Source organism: Harpegnathos saltator, unplaced genomic scaffold, assembly GCF_003227715.2.
Source record: "Harpegnathos saltator strain DR-91 unplaced genomic scaffold, Hsal_v8.6 scaffold779, whole genome shotgun sequence".
Lineage (NCBI taxonomy): Eukaryota > Metazoa > Arthropoda > Insecta > Hymenoptera > Formicidae > Harpegnathos > Harpegnathos saltator.
The window spans coordinates 532,956-552,044 of record NW_020230625.1 but is presented as its reverse complement, the minus strand read 5'-3'; the positions used below and the strand labels follow the sequence as shown (position 1 = coordinate 552,044).

General features: G+C 37.7%; 2 protein-coding genes across 3 annotated transcripts; one reads left to right on the top strand and one right to left on the bottom strand.

Annotated features, from left to right (window-relative positions):
• Nucleotides 1–85: 85 nt before the first annotated feature.
• Nucleotides 86–13,594, bottom strand: Caper (RNA-binding protein 39-like protein Caper). 2 transcript variants are annotated; one of them, XM_011152095.3, is made up of 9 exons: nt 13,469–13,594; nt 13,258–13,371; nt 9,635–9,699; nt 7,946–8,254; nt 5,600–5,804; nt 5,166–5,432; nt 4,851–5,026; nt 4,183–4,353; nt 86–2,601 (listed from the first exon to the last, which is right to left on the bottom strand). In XM_011152095.3, the coding sequence occupies exons 2-9, from the start codon at nt 13,345–13,347 to the stop codon at nt 2,304–2,306; spliced, it is 1,581 nt and encodes a 526-aa protein (XP_011150397.1). In that variant the 5' UTR covers nt 13,348–13,371; nt 13,469–13,594; the 3' UTR covers nt 86–2,303. The 2 variants fall into 2 exon arrangements, with proteins under 2 accessions (XP_011150397.1, XP_011150398.1); XM_011152096.3 differs by having other exon boundaries at nt 13,258–13,331; nt 13,469–13,569.
• Nucleotides 13,595–15,134: 1,540 nt separating this feature from the next.
• On the top strand, nt 15,135–17,681 carry LOC105189774 (uncharacterized protein C19orf47 homolog). Its single transcript, XM_011152090.2, has 4 exons — nt 15,135–15,232; nt 15,375–15,553; nt 15,680–16,777; nt 17,278–17,681. The coding sequence occupies exons 2-4, from the start codon at nt 15,535–15,537 to the stop codon at nt 17,409–17,411; spliced, it is 1,251 nt and encodes a 416-aa protein (XP_011150392.1). The 5' UTR covers nt 15,135–15,232; nt 15,375–15,534; the 3' UTR covers nt 17,412–17,681.
• Nucleotides 17,682–19,089: the final 1,408 nt, after the last annotated feature.

Below are 19,089 nucleotides of genomic sequence, written 5' to 3'. Positions count from 1 at the left end.
AATTTCTACCATGAACGTTTTCTACGTCGCTAAAATCTTCCCGTGTTACTCTCTATTTAAGCGAAAGATCGGAATTTTTGTATCGTTGCTCAATTCTTTGCGGTCTACAGCGTACACGTAAGAGGAAATTTTCCACAATTACATCTGCGAGCGAACTTTCAAAGAGAGAGATGAAAAATATATTCAATTGAGTCGTTTGCGAAAGCAACCGCGTCAAGATTCTACATTCACAACTCTATGTTACATATCGGATGAATTATCATATTATTAATTTAAGAGAATTCGAGTCTCTCGATGTAGTTTAAAGTTTATAACGCAACTATTTATCGATCTGCAATGTAAAGAATATATCATTAGTGACGAATACGAGAGTACAAGATTTTTTTGCTTATACAAATGATTTACAGCTGCTTTATCGTTCAAACGGTCATTCTGAATCTAGAATTATGATGGATTCACTTTTTGGAGTATTTCTCAACGAAATAAATTCATTTGCAGCTCTAAAAATGGGATCAATCCACTTGGTCCATTATTTCCGGCGTAACTACCGGTGAACGATTTGATGCTAGAAATATTAAAATTAATTTTACGAATCAAAGACTAAGATTTCATAGTGAGATCTACTTCAACATTTTGATTAGTAGCATTGTTGAATTTGTAATCGTATCTTATCCTAATGCGATATCGCGTTAATTTATTATTCCGATATATGCAATCGTCTTGTGCATTTGTGCAATAATTGAGAAATTTTTTTAATACTTGCAGACCTCCTTTCTATCACATCATCTCCTTTCGATCTTCCTTTCTCCGTATAAATGTAACAAATCTAATGTGTGTCCTAAAGCAATTCTCGTTATTAAGTCCTATTACAGCAGTCGTTACGAGCATATCCTTAATCCTTTCTTCCCAATAGAAACATATGATAACACATCAACAAATAATTTCCAAACAAATTGAACTTCGTTCAATGTTCAGTGTGGCTGTGTGGCAGCACGGCTCCATCGCCAACTATTCTCAATCTTAAACAGAACACATTTCTCTCTTATATAATACATCAAAGTCAAAGGGAACTTCTTTTTCTCAAGCATACACACACACACACACACACACACACACACACACACACACACACACACACATATACACACGTACACATTCATTCGAAACTTGCTGGCTTTTATTAAATTATGATACAGTCATACAAAAGTATAGCTTGGTAATTATGAAACTCACGAGCGATTTAAAATTAAATTAGATTTACGTACTTATCTTCCTTTTCTATGTTTATCTAATAATTTAATATGTAAATCAGGAACGAGAGGATTAAGGTTTCCACTTTGTTTCACCATTCATTCTATGTGTTTTACTACCGTAACAAACGATCGATTGAATACTTCGCTATTTATAACGTAGTCCGTATCGATCGCAAAAATACAATACGTCGACATATACGAGACGAAACATTACGTCGCGTCAATAAATAACTGTCTTCTTAATTTCACAAGAAACACAAACACACGATTATCACCTCATAATGAAACAGAAGTGCGTGCATATATTTTATTACAATAATGAAGACTTTGGGTCCATCAGAAATACTATGTTATCACGTCTCACTGTGAAAATCTAATAATTTGGCTTTTGTATGTTCATAGAATTTTAAATTATCACTTCTTGTTTTAAATTTTCCGATATAGAAAAATCATCAGTAATACGATTTCATTGATATAAAATTTTCCTCGCAATTTCTGCAATTTCCACAATTTCTTACGTTTCATTATATAATATACAAGTTACCTTAACTTAAGGAGAAATTCGGTACGATATATCTGTTAAAAATCAGATACCCAAAGAAATTTAAACCAAAAATCGCAAAATAACTTTCGTATCGAAATAATGTAGGATTTCTAACGGTTGCGTGTATATATAAGCAGTCAAATTCAAAGCGTTGAAGAAAACTGCACGTCTTTGACTGCTATGAACGAATCTCGTACACCAAACGGAAGTTCATGATTGCACGATGATGGTTGTGCCGTGAGAAACGCAAAGATCAAACGCAATGTACAATGTCACATACGTGAAATTATTGCAACAAGTAATGCAAATATCTACCCTCGACGTGCGAAATCCATCGCTCAGACTCCCCCTCCTTTCTCTTTCTCCCGCGCCTTAGCAATAAAAAAAAATATATATATATATCCATCAGATAGTAACAAGAGAAACAGTAAGATGCAGAAACTCAATACTATGCATAGGATTTACACGCCAGTGATTTACGACTGTGTTTCGTTCGCTCAGGATCATCACATGCCTCTTCGCGGCGCGCTCGGCACCAATAGTTGCAGCGCGGTCATCGCATCCGGGAACAGTGAGTGATAATTCACCACTGGCACGTAAGCAGCGGTTATTACTCGACCTGCGAACCACCGACCGTGCAACGAGTTCACCGCTGCCACAGCTGTTGCGATCGACGGACATTTCACATATACATTGCCCTGCGGCGACGCCTGATCCACGTATACGTGCAGTACGCCACCATGCTTGTTGCACTCCTCAATCACGTCGTCGCGAATCTCCTTTGCCCAGTTGGGATTCGTCTCACTAGAAACGGAAAATTCAATTACGCTCTCGAACTAGATTCAGATTACAGACCTTAAATTAATTAAGATTAATTCGCAAAAATACATCCTATTAGATTTTTACCCCCTTGTGCATTATCCCGAGTATACTTGTTCAAACGGAGTTGTTCCCATGTACGCGATGACGAGTATACTCGTCCAAACATTTTTTTCTTTTGAAACTACTGAACGAAATCATTTAGAGAGCCCTGCGATCTCGCAAATTAAAGTTTGAGACTAGCATTTTAAGATAGATTTTTTAAGATAGATCGAGTTGCGGTATCGAATTTATACATATTATAAAAAATTGGATTGAAAATTGAAAAAAAAAAAAAAAAGAGAAAATTCATATAATCATTTTCTAATTTTTCGTTCTTACAAAAGGGCCCTAAAAGTACTCAAATCGGTCTGGAAACTCTTACTTAGGGGGTTTTTGAGATCGCTAATGGCGAATCTGAAGTCTGAATTTCAAAATTCAAAATGGCAGATCCAATATGGCCGTTAAGTACACGATTTCCCAGTCCGATTTCGACTTTTTCATTCTGATTTGCCTGGAAACTGTTACTGGGGGGTTTTAGAGGTTGCTGATTACAAATCTGAAGTCAGTATTTCAAAATTCAAAATGACGGATTCAATTGCGTTCAACACTCATACAAGGACTAGGATTTGCTGTACTTTCCGTTTGATAAAGTATACCCAGGATGCGCCACGTCGAAGCTCCAAATTCGATTTTACATCCTTTTTATTTTCAATTGCTGAGTTCAGATTTGTAATCAAATTCGTAGTAATTCCTCAAATTCTTGAGTAATAGTTCTCAAGTTTACCAGACGAGAATCTCCTAATTTTCACGGGAAAACGTATATATGGCCGCCATATTGGATCCGTCATATCAAAATCTGACTTTAGATCCGTCTTCAGTAATCTCAAAAACCCCCGAGTAATAGTTTTCCGGCCAATCGTAGCAAGAAAATTCAAAATTTATTGAATTTTGGGTACGTGAATGCCATATTGGATTCGCCATTTTGAATTTTTTAAGTCTGACATTAGAAATTCCTTTACAGCAAAAGAATTCAGGATTCACTGAAATATTGTGTGCGAGATCGCCGATATAGGATCCATTTTGAATTTTTAAATTCTAACTTCAGATCCGTAACCTACGATCCTTAAAAACCTTAGAAATGACCGCGTTTACTTTGCAATCCTTTCTAAAAAAAACTCGTACATTTTGATAACGTTCAAGACAGGGAAAACTCTTATGCAAGAGGGCTATTAATCATATAATTTATAAAAGAAAAAAGTATAAATTTAGTATAAATGAAATAAAACCTCTAAGTAGGAGATGAAATTCAAATCATAAATAGTAGCTCGAATAAAATTACTCTTGTAATAAACGTGTCGTGTTATCGATAACTCGCACGCGACTATGCTCGAGTACGCACTGTAATTTCAATAACATTTTGCTTTAGCATATGTATTCCCCTAGTGAATGCAGTAGCATATGGCACTAGGTCTACTTATATGCAACTAATCGTGCGAGCTCGTTCAACACAAAAAATTGACTTACTTCTGCGGATCGAACATATTTGACAACATGAAACATTGTGTCGCGATAGGAGGCGCAGCTTGAGGTGGTGGTTGCGGTGCTGTCATCACTGGTGCCATATTTAAAGCGTTCGCTGCTGCGGGTGGTATCTCCAGGCCGGTACCTTCCGCCAATTTGAACATCAATTGCAATCTGCAACAACAATATCATAGGTTCGAGAATTGCGCGAAGTTCTTTCTATAGAGTATATAAAAAGTACCGGGACGGTGAAATATCATAAAAACCAAGCATTTTAGAAAAAAATATTTCAAATAAAAATTATAGGGTTTAAAAAAAATCTATTTACTGACATTATAAGTTTGACTTTGGGTGGCGTCGCCAAGATCAGGATAAGATCACCTTGAAGATTATAGTGCTTTGAAAAGGTCTGAGGAAGGGCTACAAGAATATGCATTAAAAAATAGGGGGTCCCATTTAAAAAATTCAAGGTGACCTTGTCCTGACCTTGGCGACGCCACCCAAGGTCAAACTCATAATGTCAGTAAATAATCTTTTGAAATTCTACAATTTTTATTTGAAATATTTTTTTCTAAAATGCTTTTGTGATATTTCACCGTCCCGGGACTTTTTACACACCCTGTATTAGTATGAATTTACCCTGAATTCGTATTACTTATTCTCTTACGTACCTGCCGGTTGCTCCAAGGTCAATTCCACTTCGATCAAGCTCGTCCGTATCGAGAAGAGATGGTCCTTGGATCAGATCAGTACGTTCTGTCACATTTCCAACTTTCATCGGTCTGCCAGCGAGCTCGAATCCGTTTAATTGTTCCAAAGCTTTCTTCGCATCGTCCGCATTTCTGAACTGAAAACACAACGATAACTGAGTAAGTGTAATAAGATTTGTTTAAAACATCGGCACGCACAGATAACAAACAGATTGCAAGTAACCGAGTGATTCAGTCGTCATCATATGATAACACGATAACATCATAAAAACTTACCGTTAGGAAACCGTAGCCTTTGCTTCGCCCAGTTTCTGGATCCATAATCAGCTGAATATTGTCGATTTTCCCGAAAGGTTCGAAGATTCCACGTAGCATATCCTCCGTGATGTTGAAGTGTAGAGACCCTACATACAATCTCATAGGTCCGGTTTGTCCCTTCGGCATAAGATTCGGCATTGAGTTGCCCATACGATTCTTTTCAGCTTGCGTATGTTGCACCACAATGGGCACTCCGAGGAGCTTCTGACCAGACAAGCCGAGCGCCTGCAAAGGAACGTCAAAGAAGTCATCTTTAGTCATCCTCGTTGGATCTCTCCTCAAAAAATGCCGTTAAATATGCTAGAAGTCCATGGAACATCACGATTTTGCGAAACGATACTTGATAGTTACCGCCAATTACACGGTGATCAACAGTATCGACGTGTACTCACTAGTGTCACGCTCTCCGGATCTTTGAACTCGACGTAAGCGATTCCTTTAAATCGCCGTGTCTTGTTGCAGGTGATAAGTCTGACATCTTGTACTTTGCCGACGCTAGAGAAGAATTCCTCCAAATCGCGTGCACGAATTCGCTGGCTTAGTTGCATGCAAAATACGGTTCGGGCGTCTCGTTCCTCCGGTGTCAGCTCATCGTTTCTAGAAAAGCGCAGAGGTAATAATTTTCACTAACCTCAGGACAAAAACGTGGTACTGAGAAGCAGGGGGGAATACTGGACTATTGTAAATTTTCTAACACTGTATTATTGTGGAATATTTTCTCGTGTTACTCTATGCGCTATAGTAATAATGCAAGAAAAATATTTGAAGAATATCCATATCAATTTAGCATAAATATATCCCCCAATTCACAGATTACAAGTTCCATGACTGGGTCTAGTCAATTATGCATTTCGAAGTAAACCAGTATAGACGCAGAAAAATCCCTGCCACTTCGACTTTGATATTTCTCCAGAGCCGTTTTCCACAATCGGAAACTACACGACGCAATCTAACTAGAGAAATATACAATCAGGGTGTGTTTCTTCCGGATGGATATCGCGTTGTAATTCAGCTTTGTGCCGACGTTTCGCAAACATTGCAACTTGCATCATCAGGGTTAGGAGCTCCGATACTGAATCTTCCTGGTTTGTGGTCCTTATATATTCTACCATTCTTCTAAGTGGGGGTTGGGAGAAATGGGGAACGGGGTGGGGGAAATGTTTCGACCAATCATAATTGGCCAGCTGGTCAATTAAAAACCGGGAGGACAGCGTGCCAAATAGGGTTCACCCGAAGACCCTTATCTCGGTTAACATTGTTAGGATGTTTCAGAATTTCCAATCCTTCTTGATGTTTGCTGGCGTCGGCACAAAGCTGAATTACAACGCGGTATCCATCCGGAAGAAACACACCCTGATTGTATCAATGGCCGCGAAAGTCTAAAAACTACGTAGGCAGTCTGAAAAGTTCTCGGCCTAACAATGAAAGAAAAATTTTTTTGCCGTGAAATGTTTTATTTTTCAATATAATCTCCTGAAACTTCAATACATTTATTCCAACGTTTTTCCAATAATTCAATACCATTATTAAAGTGTAATTCCGGAAGGTCTGTAAAATATCCATCCACGGCTGTAATAGCTTCGTCATTTGATGTAAAACGCTTTCCAGCCAGGAATTTTTTCAGGTTTGGAAACAGATAATAGTCAGAGGGAGCCAAATTTGGTGAATATGCTGGATGTTCAAGCAATTCGTACTTTAATTCGTTGAATTTTGCCATTATCAAAACACTTGTGTGAACACGTGCATTGTCTTGATGGAAAACGATTCTTTTCTTCTTTAAAGCAGGTCTTTTCTCACGAATTTTTGCATCCAATAAATCCAAAAGGTTACAATAATATTCAGAGTTAATCGTTTTATCTTTGTGAAGATAATTGATCAACAAAACACCTTTGTAATCCCAAAAAACTGTTGCCATAACCTTTCCTGCTGATGGAACCGTCTTTGCCTTCTTTGGTGTACGTCCACCGGCTTCAATCCGTTTCGACTATTCTTTTCGCTCTGGTGTATAGTGGTGGATCCAAGTTTCATCAACAGTTATGAAACGACGTTTGAAATCCATTTTATTTTGCTTAAAACGATCCAAACACGCTTGAGGAATACGCATTCGAATGCGTTTTTGGTCAATTGTTAGCAAATGCGGCACTCATCTTGCACGAAGCTTTTTCATATGTAATTCTTCATGCAAAATATTTCCAATTCGTTCTTTTGAGATGCCTATGGCCTCAGCTATTTCACGCATTTTCACTCGCCGATCATCTAACACCATATCATGGACTTGTTGAATGTTTTGTGGTGTTGTAGCAGTTTTTGGACAACCTTCGCGTGGATCATCTTCGAGGCTTGTACGACCAGATTTAAAAAGAGCAGCCCATTTTTTCACAGTGGAAAGTGAAGATGATGCATCCTTATACACTTTTAACAATTTCGGATGAATTTCTGTTGGTGTTAAACTATCCAAAACAAAGAATTTAATCACTGCACGATATTCAATTTTTTTCCATTTTAAAAAAGACAATGAAACTGGTGCTACTACTCGAATGACTTGACAGATCGAAATAAAATTTTACATGGGTTTATATCAGGGATGCCACTTTCCAATACAATTATAGTTTGACAGTTTCTAATGCCATCTATGTGTCAGGCCGAAAACTTTTCAGACTGCCCTCGTAGTATTAGAGAAATATATTATAGCTACTAATTGAATATCATCAGTAAAACCAAATAAATCTTGTACTTACATTCCAAGTGGGCTGTGACCTTTGCCGAATGGTGGTCGGGCTCTGGGAAGAGTCAGCGGTGTGAGCGATCTCTTCCTTCTTCTGTCTCTGTCCCGGTCTCTGTCTCGCCTATCCCTATCCCGATCATTGTCTCGATCACGGTCCCGGTCTCGCCTGTCTCGTGAGCGTGATCTACGTCGACGATCGCGGTCGCGGTCGCGTTCCCTGTCGCGGTCGCGGTCTCTGTCTCTATCTCTGTCACGATCCCGCCGGTCTTTGTCTCGGCGATCGCGTGATCGTGAACGGGAACGAGAGCGATGCTTGCTTTTCCTACAAAAGAACAATGATCCAATTAAGAAAAGAAATGAGGCTCGGCAGCCGGCGAGAATCGGAGAATAAGTCCGAAACACATCCTGCAAGTGAATAAAAAAAAAAAAATTATGAAGTGACGCAAATTTCGAATAATTTTCATCTTGACACCTGCACTAGCGTTTTACGATAATTGCAAGACTGTCTCATTATCGTGGAGCGCAGAGACACAATGTAGACATGTAAGAATATTTGACAAGTGTTAATTATCAAAGTAAAGAAGCCGCTTGCTCAGCAGTTGACTGTTTGGATTGTATTGTAATGTTAAACTGTGCCACTCTCTCATGATCAAGAAACTTGAGGACCGACTCAGAAATGGTGTGAATAAAGTGAAACGCTGGAAAATGCGTTCTTGGTGTCGCAATATTTAGAGTTTGGTCGTGAGTCAAAGTTGCGTTACTAATGAACTGAAATTATCTAGATCACAGAATTTCTCAAGACTCGGTGAGATTAGGCAGCAACCTGAAGCGAGTGCAATTTTGCAACTTTACACGTCGTTACATTCTGATTCTGATCCCTAATCTCGGAGCTTTTAAGGAAACACGATTCGAGATTCGTAAGAGGAGTCTGTAGTACAGATATGCTTCCTATATACTTACCATTTTCAGGTTTAACCTTTGGTATTATCAAAATAACCAGCATTTACACTAATTGTATGGGGTCTATAACAAAGAGAATAAAACTTCAGATGGGTCTATTAGGCGATTAATGTTGCTTCAATCATGGCGCAAAAATCATTATGTGTGTAACGTCACAGACGTATGTCTATTGCAAGAAAATGGCAATGCACAACCGCTCCTCTTTCTTTTTTGTTTTTGAATTTCAATTGATGCTATTACGTTATCTGATTATTGATTACAGCTATCTCAAAAACATACACGACGTCCGAATCTCAATCAGATTGTAAAATCCAAGCGTTCCTTGATTTTAATCGCCGTACAAAAACTTTGGTAGACCTTGTCACAGTGATCAGTTGCCCCTTTATCGCTAACGAGTTTCAACGATGATATCGGCACAAGCTGTTTATCTTGAAAGTGATTCGAGTAAAAATCGCAAAGAGCGCGACGGATGAGAGCGAGATGTGTGACGGCTGCGATGTTTCTCTTAGCAAGCCTCCCAGATTAGAATGAATTAACTTTTGACACAGGTGATGTAGGCTCAAGTAATTTCGTTTAATTTCAACGTTTAAACACGAGGGATGTGCAATTCGAGTCTCGTGTGATCCTGCAACCCTCCAACATATAGACGGAGAGACGGAGAGAGAGAGAGAGAGAGAGAGAGAGAGAGAGAGAGAGAGAGAGAGAGAGAAAGATATAAAACTCAAAGATTTTTCTTACTCACCCTGAGGATTTGCGGCTAGACCCATTCTCCTTGGAGGACTTGTCTTTGGACGAGGAGTCCTGCTCCTACGAACAGCAAACAGTTGAATGCCATGCCAGCCAGCCGATGTGGCGGGGACGCGCGAACAAGGGGACAAAAAGCAAATCGTAGAACGTTAGTAAATTTCGTAATGGCAATTATTCGCTATACAAAAAATATATATATATATGTATAAGATAAATGTATATATACATTGTATATACGTATATATCTTTTTCTGTTTCTCTTTCTATTACGAATGTCAAATCCGACAATGAATTAGAAATGGTAGACGGTATATCTCTTCTTTTATTTTTATCGCCCGTCAGTACTACGGTAGCAACCTTCCCTTTGCTGCGGAAGAGCAATGCTTTTGATGCTGGGACAAAGACAGACGTCGGCGTCAATTCTCGTGCTCTTTCTCTTTTATTTCGGTTTTCTTTCCAGGAGTCTATGGGTCTGAGAGCGCTGAGGGGAGAAGAGGCGAAGGTACAAGAAGAAAAGAGAGAGCGAGCGTGTGTGATAGAGAAAGAAAGAGAGAGTAGAGAGAGAAAAAAGAGGAGAGAGAAAAGAGAGAGAGAGAGAGAGAGAGAGAGAGAGAGAGAGAGAGAGAGAGAGAGAGAGACGGGGCGAGCATAGCGATGCGACACGGTCGCATGCACCTGGCTCAGACTTACCAATCGCTTTATCGGGTTTTAGGAAATCATTGCAATCTTGGGTTGAGCATGCCTTGGTCTTTAAACTACCAATGGCCAACCACACATCCTTTTTCTTCTGCAAAAGAGAGCCCTCATCAAAGACAGCACGATTTCAAAAGCACGATGTAAACGCGAGAGACGTGAGCAACCCTAATCGCTAGCCTACGATTGCCCGCGCGCGCGCACTTACTGATTAGAGGGAATTTGTATGTGTATGTATGTGTATGCGTGTGTATGTGTGTTAATTATATTAGGGGTCGTTTGAAAAGCCACCTTCTTCCCTCTCGGTAGAGACCGTGAACAGCCTGCAACGACTCGCGCAAACTCGCAATCGCGGTCTGGCCAAGTCCAGAAAATGTTTCTTCCAATTGACTCTTTCGCTACGCGCTCATCGTACCGAAGTGTGAGCTGGTGAATGCTTGCGTTGTGTGATATGACGAAGCCAACAGCGTATCTTTTCTCTTAGAACTCGGACATAAAGAGAGCCGTTCGATTCAATCGTGTTAAGATATTACTAAGGTGACAGGCAGATTATCATTGTAATGGAAAACAAAAGCAGGTTCCTGAAACATTTTCTTGAGTAGATCCTCATCTATGAGTCTTCCATTCCAGCTTGGCGGCCAGTTTACCATATTTTCACGTGGTCATTTGTAAACTTGAAACGTAATTAGCGAGGATGCTTACAAAGTTCCTATCCAATTCACGCGTAGTCACGAATCTTACATTGTATCACATATAATAAACGCAATGATATGCTTTGCATGAGAAATTAGTTCTTCATCAGTGAGCGAAGATGACGTGTTGATCAAATTATGTCGATACACAACTGGATTAGTCAGTTGCATCAAGACGAGATGGATAGGCATTTTGTAAACAGCAACTCAACAAATGTCAGATTTGAAGAATAATAATCTAAAGACAACGTGAGAATTGATCGCAAGCCTGACATGTCTTCTATTGCACCGCAATTAAGTGTTGTGATACCTGATCGATGGCACTACCTAGAAGGCAAATTGCTATCATTACAAGTTGCATAGAAAACAGTAAATAGGGTGTGAATATTTTGTAAAATAAATCGGTCGCGAGCCATTACAAGAAAAACATTTCGAGAAACATCCTAGAGCAACTGTACTGGAGGACTGTAACATTTTCTAACCATTTAACAATTGATAGATAAACATATCTAAGGTTTTGCAGTAAGGAGCAATTATATTTTGTTGTGGTTGTAAATCAAGAAGACTGTTCCAATCGACAGACAGCATGAATAGAAATTTAAAGTATGAAAATGAACAGAGAAACTAACAAATTTCGAATTTATAAATTGCGATAAAATGATATCGGCAGACTCTACTTGGAATTCGTTAATACATCAACATTGCAGCGTGGCAAGTGTTGTTACATCATGTAAAGTTACATATTAAGATAACAGATGATTAAAGAAAGAAAAAAAAGTCGATTAAACAGCAAAAACAAATATGATTTTTGGTTATTACGAAAGAGAGGATTATGAGAGGAAGAGAGAAAGAGTATCTATAATATCGCATACATCTTATAGATATTAATTTCTTCAGAAAGAGATTTATCCTTGAAGAAAGGAAACAGAAGGAGAATACGAAAACACAGAATTATCAGAGTTGATATTAGATACGAAGAATATCCCTTGTTTCTTATAGCATATAGCAGATAAGATAATGCATATTTCTCTCTGGATGAAACAATATGCGCTACACAATTAACGTCAGAAGTATTTCATTTCATGATGAAAAACTTTCAAAATATTTGGCTTATTCAGTAAACAAATTTCATATATTGATTTTTATCTATATATGTGTAATATAAATCATACACAACATACATACATATATCATACATACATACAAACATACACACGCTTGAACCAAAATCTCCCAAGATCTGTGAAATTGGATAAATTACAAATTCACAAATCTCAAGATCCTCCAATTCGCCTGTCCTCAAAAGCCTGTAATCAATGCTAACATTTGTAGATTCTGAATTTCTAAAAGTTCCTCATGTGTTCTTGTAAATTTTCAATTGCAAATATTCCTATGGCTCAGACACTTATTCATTCACACACACTCACTCACACTCACGAGTTCTTATGTAAAAACCCTGAATTTGCTGGCTAAAGATACCAAACATTATGACATGTGGTAAACAACACATGGTTCCATATGAATTATCACAATGCCATTGAGAACTGCTTCGGCTTGAATATGTACCAACACGACAGCTACATCATTATCTACATCATCATAAAACATTACGCCTTTGTAAGACAAAAATGATGAAAAAAATTTGAGGAAAAATGAAAATATAAACTAGACAGAAATAAAGAAAGAACAAGAGAAAACAAAATAATAAGAAATAAGTAGAGAATGATGTTAGATGATGGCTGTTCTTAATACCTCGTCTTTCAAGTGCATTCTAGGAACTCGCTGGCGAACATCCTACGAGCGCGAGGGTACATGTTACGTACCATCTATAAGTACAGAAAACGGAGGTGTTGATCAATAGTTGGTACATCAGAAACAAGGTCGTACTTTGTTCTATATATATGTATACATATAAACTATCTATGACACAAAAAAGATAGAAAGATGGGGCGGGAGAGAGAGAGAAAGAGTAATAGTGAGTGAAAGGGGGAGTGTCGGGGAGAAATGGTGGGTTCTCTTTCTCTCGTATGCGTCAACGAGTGCACAAGTTAAAAATGAAAAGACGGCACGCCTCACGCATCGAAATTGCAATTCACGAGCGTGAGCAAGATAAAAGTGATGATGAGAAGATAGAATAAGAGAGAGAGAGAGAGAGAGAGATAGAGATAGATAGATAGGAGACAGAGATAGTGAGAAAGAGAGCAAAATAAAATAATAGAAAAACAAGGCTTACCCCCTTCTTATATGGCGCCTCCAGCATCGCCTCGACATCCAAATCCTCCGCCATTGCGCAAGTTGGAGAGCTCTCTGAAACGCCACGCATTAGCACACCACAGACAAGTTCGCGCTGCTCGCAGACAAAAAGAGAAATGTATATGAGCAAGAAGTACTGGAAAGTGATATATGCAAAAAAAGTGAACTATCTATAGAAGCTATAAACGTACAGATGGCAAGCGTTCTAAATAGGACAATTCGACACTCTCAATCGAGACCCTAAAACGAGCACGCAATCGTTACAGGACAACGTAGAGAAAGAAAATGGCCGATACCGGATTCGGCTCGCATGGGTAACCTCCCACAAATGACGTCAGGAATAGTGAGTCGTTGTCTAGCTGATATCATTCAAAAACTGACGCAATATTATCGCCCCATTCATGAGATAAAAATCAGAATTATTCTTACTTCTAATTAAGAAGAGACTAAAAGACGGATATGTTGAATTATCACGTAAATTATATTTTATGCAACTCTTATACGGTGCGTTAGTGTCGTCAATTCCGGTTTAAACATATTCAAAATGGGACGCACCTCCCATCTAGATATTTGTGCAGCCGTGGCTCAGAATTAACTAGAGTTCGTAGAAAGCGAATTGGTTATTGGCTGCGTTCAGAAGAACAAAATGGGTGCATTCAGTACTACAACCGCTCACAGTACCGCGATTCTATAACTCGTTATTGGAGTTAACGACACTTTCGTTATCGTTGCCCAGCTTTTGTATACCGTAGAAAAGCTGCGCAACAATAACGAAACTGTTGTTAACTCCAATAACGAGTTACAGAATCGCACCACTGAGCGCTAAGTGAGCTCTTGCATCTGATTGGTGTATATTTTTAAATCTGAAGGAATATACCAATCAAATGTAAAAGCTCATTGAGCGCTCAGTGAGCGGTTGTAGTACTGAATGCACCCAATGATCAGTGAGCGCTTAGTGATTCTCGCTCCTGATTGGTAAATACTTCTGGGTCTCTGAAGAATCTAAAAGAATACTCCAATCACAGACAATCACTAAAGCCAGCGGCACACGATGCTTGTTTCGTGCTGGATTGCTTGCTGAATGAAAATACTGCGTTCTGATTGGTACATTTCCGAAGATGGATGGAAATGCACCAATCAGAATGCAGTATTTTCATCCAGCAAGCAATCCAACACGGAAACAAGCACCGTGTGCCGCTGGCTTTAGGCTCAGTTCCACAAGTTGCTTTAAACGGAGTTTAAAGCTAAACCGATGGTTAAAAGCAATATATGCATAAAAGCATGCGCATAAAAGCATATATGCGCATATACTATTGCTTTTAATCATCGGTTTAGCTTTAAACTCCGTTTAAGGCCCAGTTCCACAACTTGCTTTAAATTCCGTTTAAAGCAAATTGTGGAACTGGGCCTAAAACAAGTTGTGGCACTGGGCCTAAGCGCTCACTGATCACTTTGGATGCATTCAGTACTACAACCGCTCACTGAGCTTTTACATTTGATTGGTATATACCTTTAGATTTAAAAATATACACCAATCAGATGCAAGAGCTCACTTAGCGCTCAGTGAGCGGTTGTAGTACTGAATGCACCCTTTGTTCTGCTGAACGCGGCCAATGGCTGCATTCAGTAGACTCAACAGTTAGACAACATTACTAGATTTTCCATTGAATCTCGCTCCTGATTGGTCAATACTTCTGGGTCTATGAAGAATCTAAAAGAATGCTCCAATCACAGACAATAATCACTAAGCGCTCTCTGACCACTTTGTTCTACTGAACGCGGCCATTGAAACATCTTGAATTGGACGTCGGACAACGCTGAGAATCCCCCATTAGCATCCTCATCTACGTATAGTGTTTAGTGAACGTTTGTTTGCTCGCTCATGAGTAAATTTGTACTATATTGTAAATTTGTACTGTGTGTATCAAATGTTACGCTATATATACACATATTAGGTATGGTGGAATTTTAGTAGTGTCTCTTGTTTATTAATAATTTCTTTCGAGATATTGTATAAGATCTATCAGGAAACGATTTAGAAACGTGCACAATTCCAATTGTTAGCAATCTTTTGTAAATTTGTTTCTTACTTTGAAGGTAAACTACATTTCTAACTTGAAAACTAGCCGGGACGGCTCAGCATGTATAAGGAAGTAAAGACGTATTCTTGAAGTTTGCTTTTTTGGTTAAGTACTGGAGAAATATACGAGACACAGAAATTCGTACAAGAGACTCGTTATCCTGTATTTGAAGAGAAATGGCTGCATCCTTGTCAGGTGAGTGTACAACTATTAATATATATTAGGTTATAACAATTATCTTACTTTCAGACATATTAATTTTGAGGGTTTTAAGTGATAAGTAGACATAATAATTTGTTTCATAAATTAAATCTATTACAGCGTATTGGGTAAAATTTTTCAAAGGCGCTGGTTTTCCTCAAGATTTGGCTACGAAACATGCACTTGTATTCTCCAACAATCGTATCAAACCAGACATGTTACCAGATTTAGATAAATCTAGTCTCAAGGACATGGGTATTACATTAATGGGTGATATGATTGCTATTTTGAGATATGCCAAGAAAGTGGTCGAAGAAACAACCTGCGAGAGATTTTTGGTTGATTCTGAAGATACACTTTCTGCACCAAAGAACCTCTCTGCACAACCTGTACATCTAAAAAAAATAGTAAAAGAAGTAGGCAAAAAGATAGTGATTTCACCCACTACTGTTAAAGCAGAAGAACCTGTGAAGAAGGTTCAAATCAAACCTCTGTCTACGACAAAGAAAATTATAACCATAAAAAAACCAATTTCTGCACCAAATGTTACCAATACTGAATATGTTAGTCAAAAGAAGCAGTTGCCTGTTAAAAGAAAACTTGTTTCTGATGAAGCTTATGAAAGCAATGAGGAAGATAATTGGAATATTACGGAAAAGAAAAAAGTAAAAATGTCAATAAATAATAACGAAGACAGTGCTGAATATAAAGTCGTTCCTTCAAAGACTTCAAGTGTAAGAGTTCAACAGATACATAAACCTATGGAACAGAAACGTACAGTGTTTGACAGATTAGGTGACAGTTCTGTTACAAGTACAACCAACTTGGTTGACACATCACCTACCTTCAATATCACTGGTATCAATAAGGATGTGTTTAAGAAGTCGGTCAGTGTATTTAAGCGTCTCGGTGAAATAGATGACAAAAAAGATTACGTAGTTACTGCAGGGATATTAAAAAATGGCTCAAGTAATACCATCAGTTCACCAGGCATTCTGAAGAACAAAATTCCCGATGCACGCACGTCGATCATAACGACAAAGAGAATCGCAACTAAAACTACAGGCACAATGCATGCTGATCATGAAGTCGGCAAGAAGACCATATTAAACAATACGAAACGTATACTCAAGGTAGAAAGGAAACTGATATCACCGCCTGATACTACTCTCAGTGATAAAAGAATTACCAAAATTACAATGTCACCTGGCAAATTGGGTATGTATGCAGAGGATTTTGTGGAAATTATGGGGAATGGCTTTCAATTAAAGGACTCTGTAGAATCCTTATGAGAAATGGTTCTTGATGTGCAGATTAAAAGTGTCAATGGGCTTAAAGTCTGGTAATTGCGTGTGTGTGGTGTGCGTACACGCGCACATGTGTTATGTGTGTATGTGTGTATATGAGTGCATATCCAAGTATATGTGTGTATATATATACATTAATGTGTTCCCTCACTATGCTATGTATGATGTATAAAAATCCCAATATTGAGTCGCTGTACCTTGGAAACTGTTTATTATTGGACTTTGGGTTCATTGACACTTTTGATCTACACATTAAGAACTCATGTAGCAAGTTTTCAAAAAATTTAGCCATTACCCATAAAGACTCTGCAGCGCCTTTTATATATGTTACACGCAAGCATTTGTACAAAACATTTCTATATTCACAGAACACTACGTTTAAATAATATCTGGATATTCTATTCGTTATAGCTTCGGAACGACTCGTCTCAATACCAGCCAAGGCGCGACTTGGTACAACCACACCTAAACAAGTGACTTTCAGCAAAGTGGCAACAGTCACACATGTGAAGAAGGCAGATGTTTTTAGCCGATTAGGCGTATAGGCGTTTTCTTTTTTTATCGTCATTACATCGTTAAGTCAAAAAACAGTGGATTGCGATTGTTACTTTGTACAAAGTTATTAGGTAGTTCCCTAAGCCAGCTGCACTGATTGTTAGTTAGCGGTTAATGGTGATTTACTTAATTTTTCTCCAATCTTTTTTCCATCAAGAGAACATATACCGCTAACTACACTCGGATTACAAGGCTGATTTTGCGTATTGCAATGTCGTGTAAATATAATAAAAAAGATATATTACGGTTTCTATATATATATATATATTAGTAGGAAATATACATATATATACATGTATATGTATATATATATATATCTTCTAGTAACATTAATGATAAAACATTCTTTTATTTAAAAGTGCGTACATGAAATTTTGAATAATTTAATTTTGTATAAGGATTGACACAAAGGTATAACTTGTAATATACAATTATAAGCTAAGTAGTTGAAATCCAGCGTTTATTATTTCTTTTTTGTTTTAAGAAAAATTTTATCTGTCATTATGCATCTATTTTATGTAATATCAGTTTACTATGTTTATAATTTTTTATACTCATATTTATATATATGTATATGTATGTTTCTATATTTCCAGTACATACATATACAGGATGAGCCATTTAATTTTTCTATACAATTAGCTTTCAAAGTGCTTGCTATTAAAAAAAAAATATTTTAAATAAAAAATATATTCAGTTTTCAAGGAGACATCTTACGATGTACATCGTATTTTTTTTCTAGATGAAGATCCGAAATCTCAAAGTAGCCCTTGTTTCTTTAAACTGAATTGTATATTTATTGTCAGATAGCCCTGCAGTTCACTCCGAAACGAGTTCATTGATCATTGACAGCATAGGTCAAGGAGGACTCGGGTGTCCTTTCAGATTATTTGTGATCGATAGGATCATTTAAAATTTGCGATTAAGACTATTTAAAATCTATTATAGCTAAATCGCCCGAAGATTTTTCATTATTCAGACTTCATTCCTGTAGCGAATGAATTTGTAATAACAGATTATACACATACATATGTGTGTGTGTGTGTGTGTGTCGCGTAATATTTCAACATGCGAATATGCGATCAAATTTTTTGTGTTTTTATATCCATTTTATTCACTTTGTAAATTGCGCTTCCTACATTTTCCTTGCTCTTCTATGCGACGAACTTTTATTTTGTAACGAGTGATCCGTCTAGTAACATTATAAATCTGTGCCTTTCACTTGCACTTTCCGCACCTCTTTACTGCTTTTCTGTCTCTCTTTATCCCTCTCGCGAACCGTCAAGCACACATCACAGACTTCTATAGTATAACTAGACTGCTAACTCCGACTCAATACATGACCCTGAAAAATATATGTACCCTGATATACCCTGAGATTCTATCTGTGCGTATGACATGTGTGTGTGTATGTGTGTATGTGAGTGCGTATATGCACACGTACGTCACGCACACTTTCAATACACACATGCACACGACACAACTGCGCTAAAAAACGCCTGCCGTAGTATAAATAAATATTAACGTAACGCTGAAATATTTTAGAAAAATAATTTTGGGTACACACAAAATATTATCTTATTATCATATATTTATATATCGATATAAATCGTATACGATCTTCATGATATTAATCATATACAATCTCAATTCTTATTTTTTTTGTGC

Bases quoted from the DNA above. Each gene is read 5' to 3' on its own strand.
- Caper (XM_011152095.3), bottom strand. From the start codon at position 13,347: ATGCGTGGCGTTTCAGAGAGCTCTCCAACTTGCGCAATGGCGGAGGAT. The intron at 5,805-7,945 runs GTAAGTACAAGA...GCGCTTTTCTAG, and splicing joins GGTCACAGCCCACTTGGAAT to AAACGATGAGCTGACACCGG. The intron at 5,433-5,599 runs GTGAGTACACGT...GTTCCTTTGCAG, and splicing joins ATCCGGAGAGCGTGACACTA to GCGCTCGGCTTGTCTGGTCA.
- LOC105189774 (XM_011152090.2), top strand. The intron at 16,778-17,277 runs GTATGTATGCAG...TATTCGTTATAG, and splicing joins AATGTCACCTGGCAAATTGG to CTTCGGAACGACTCGTCTCA.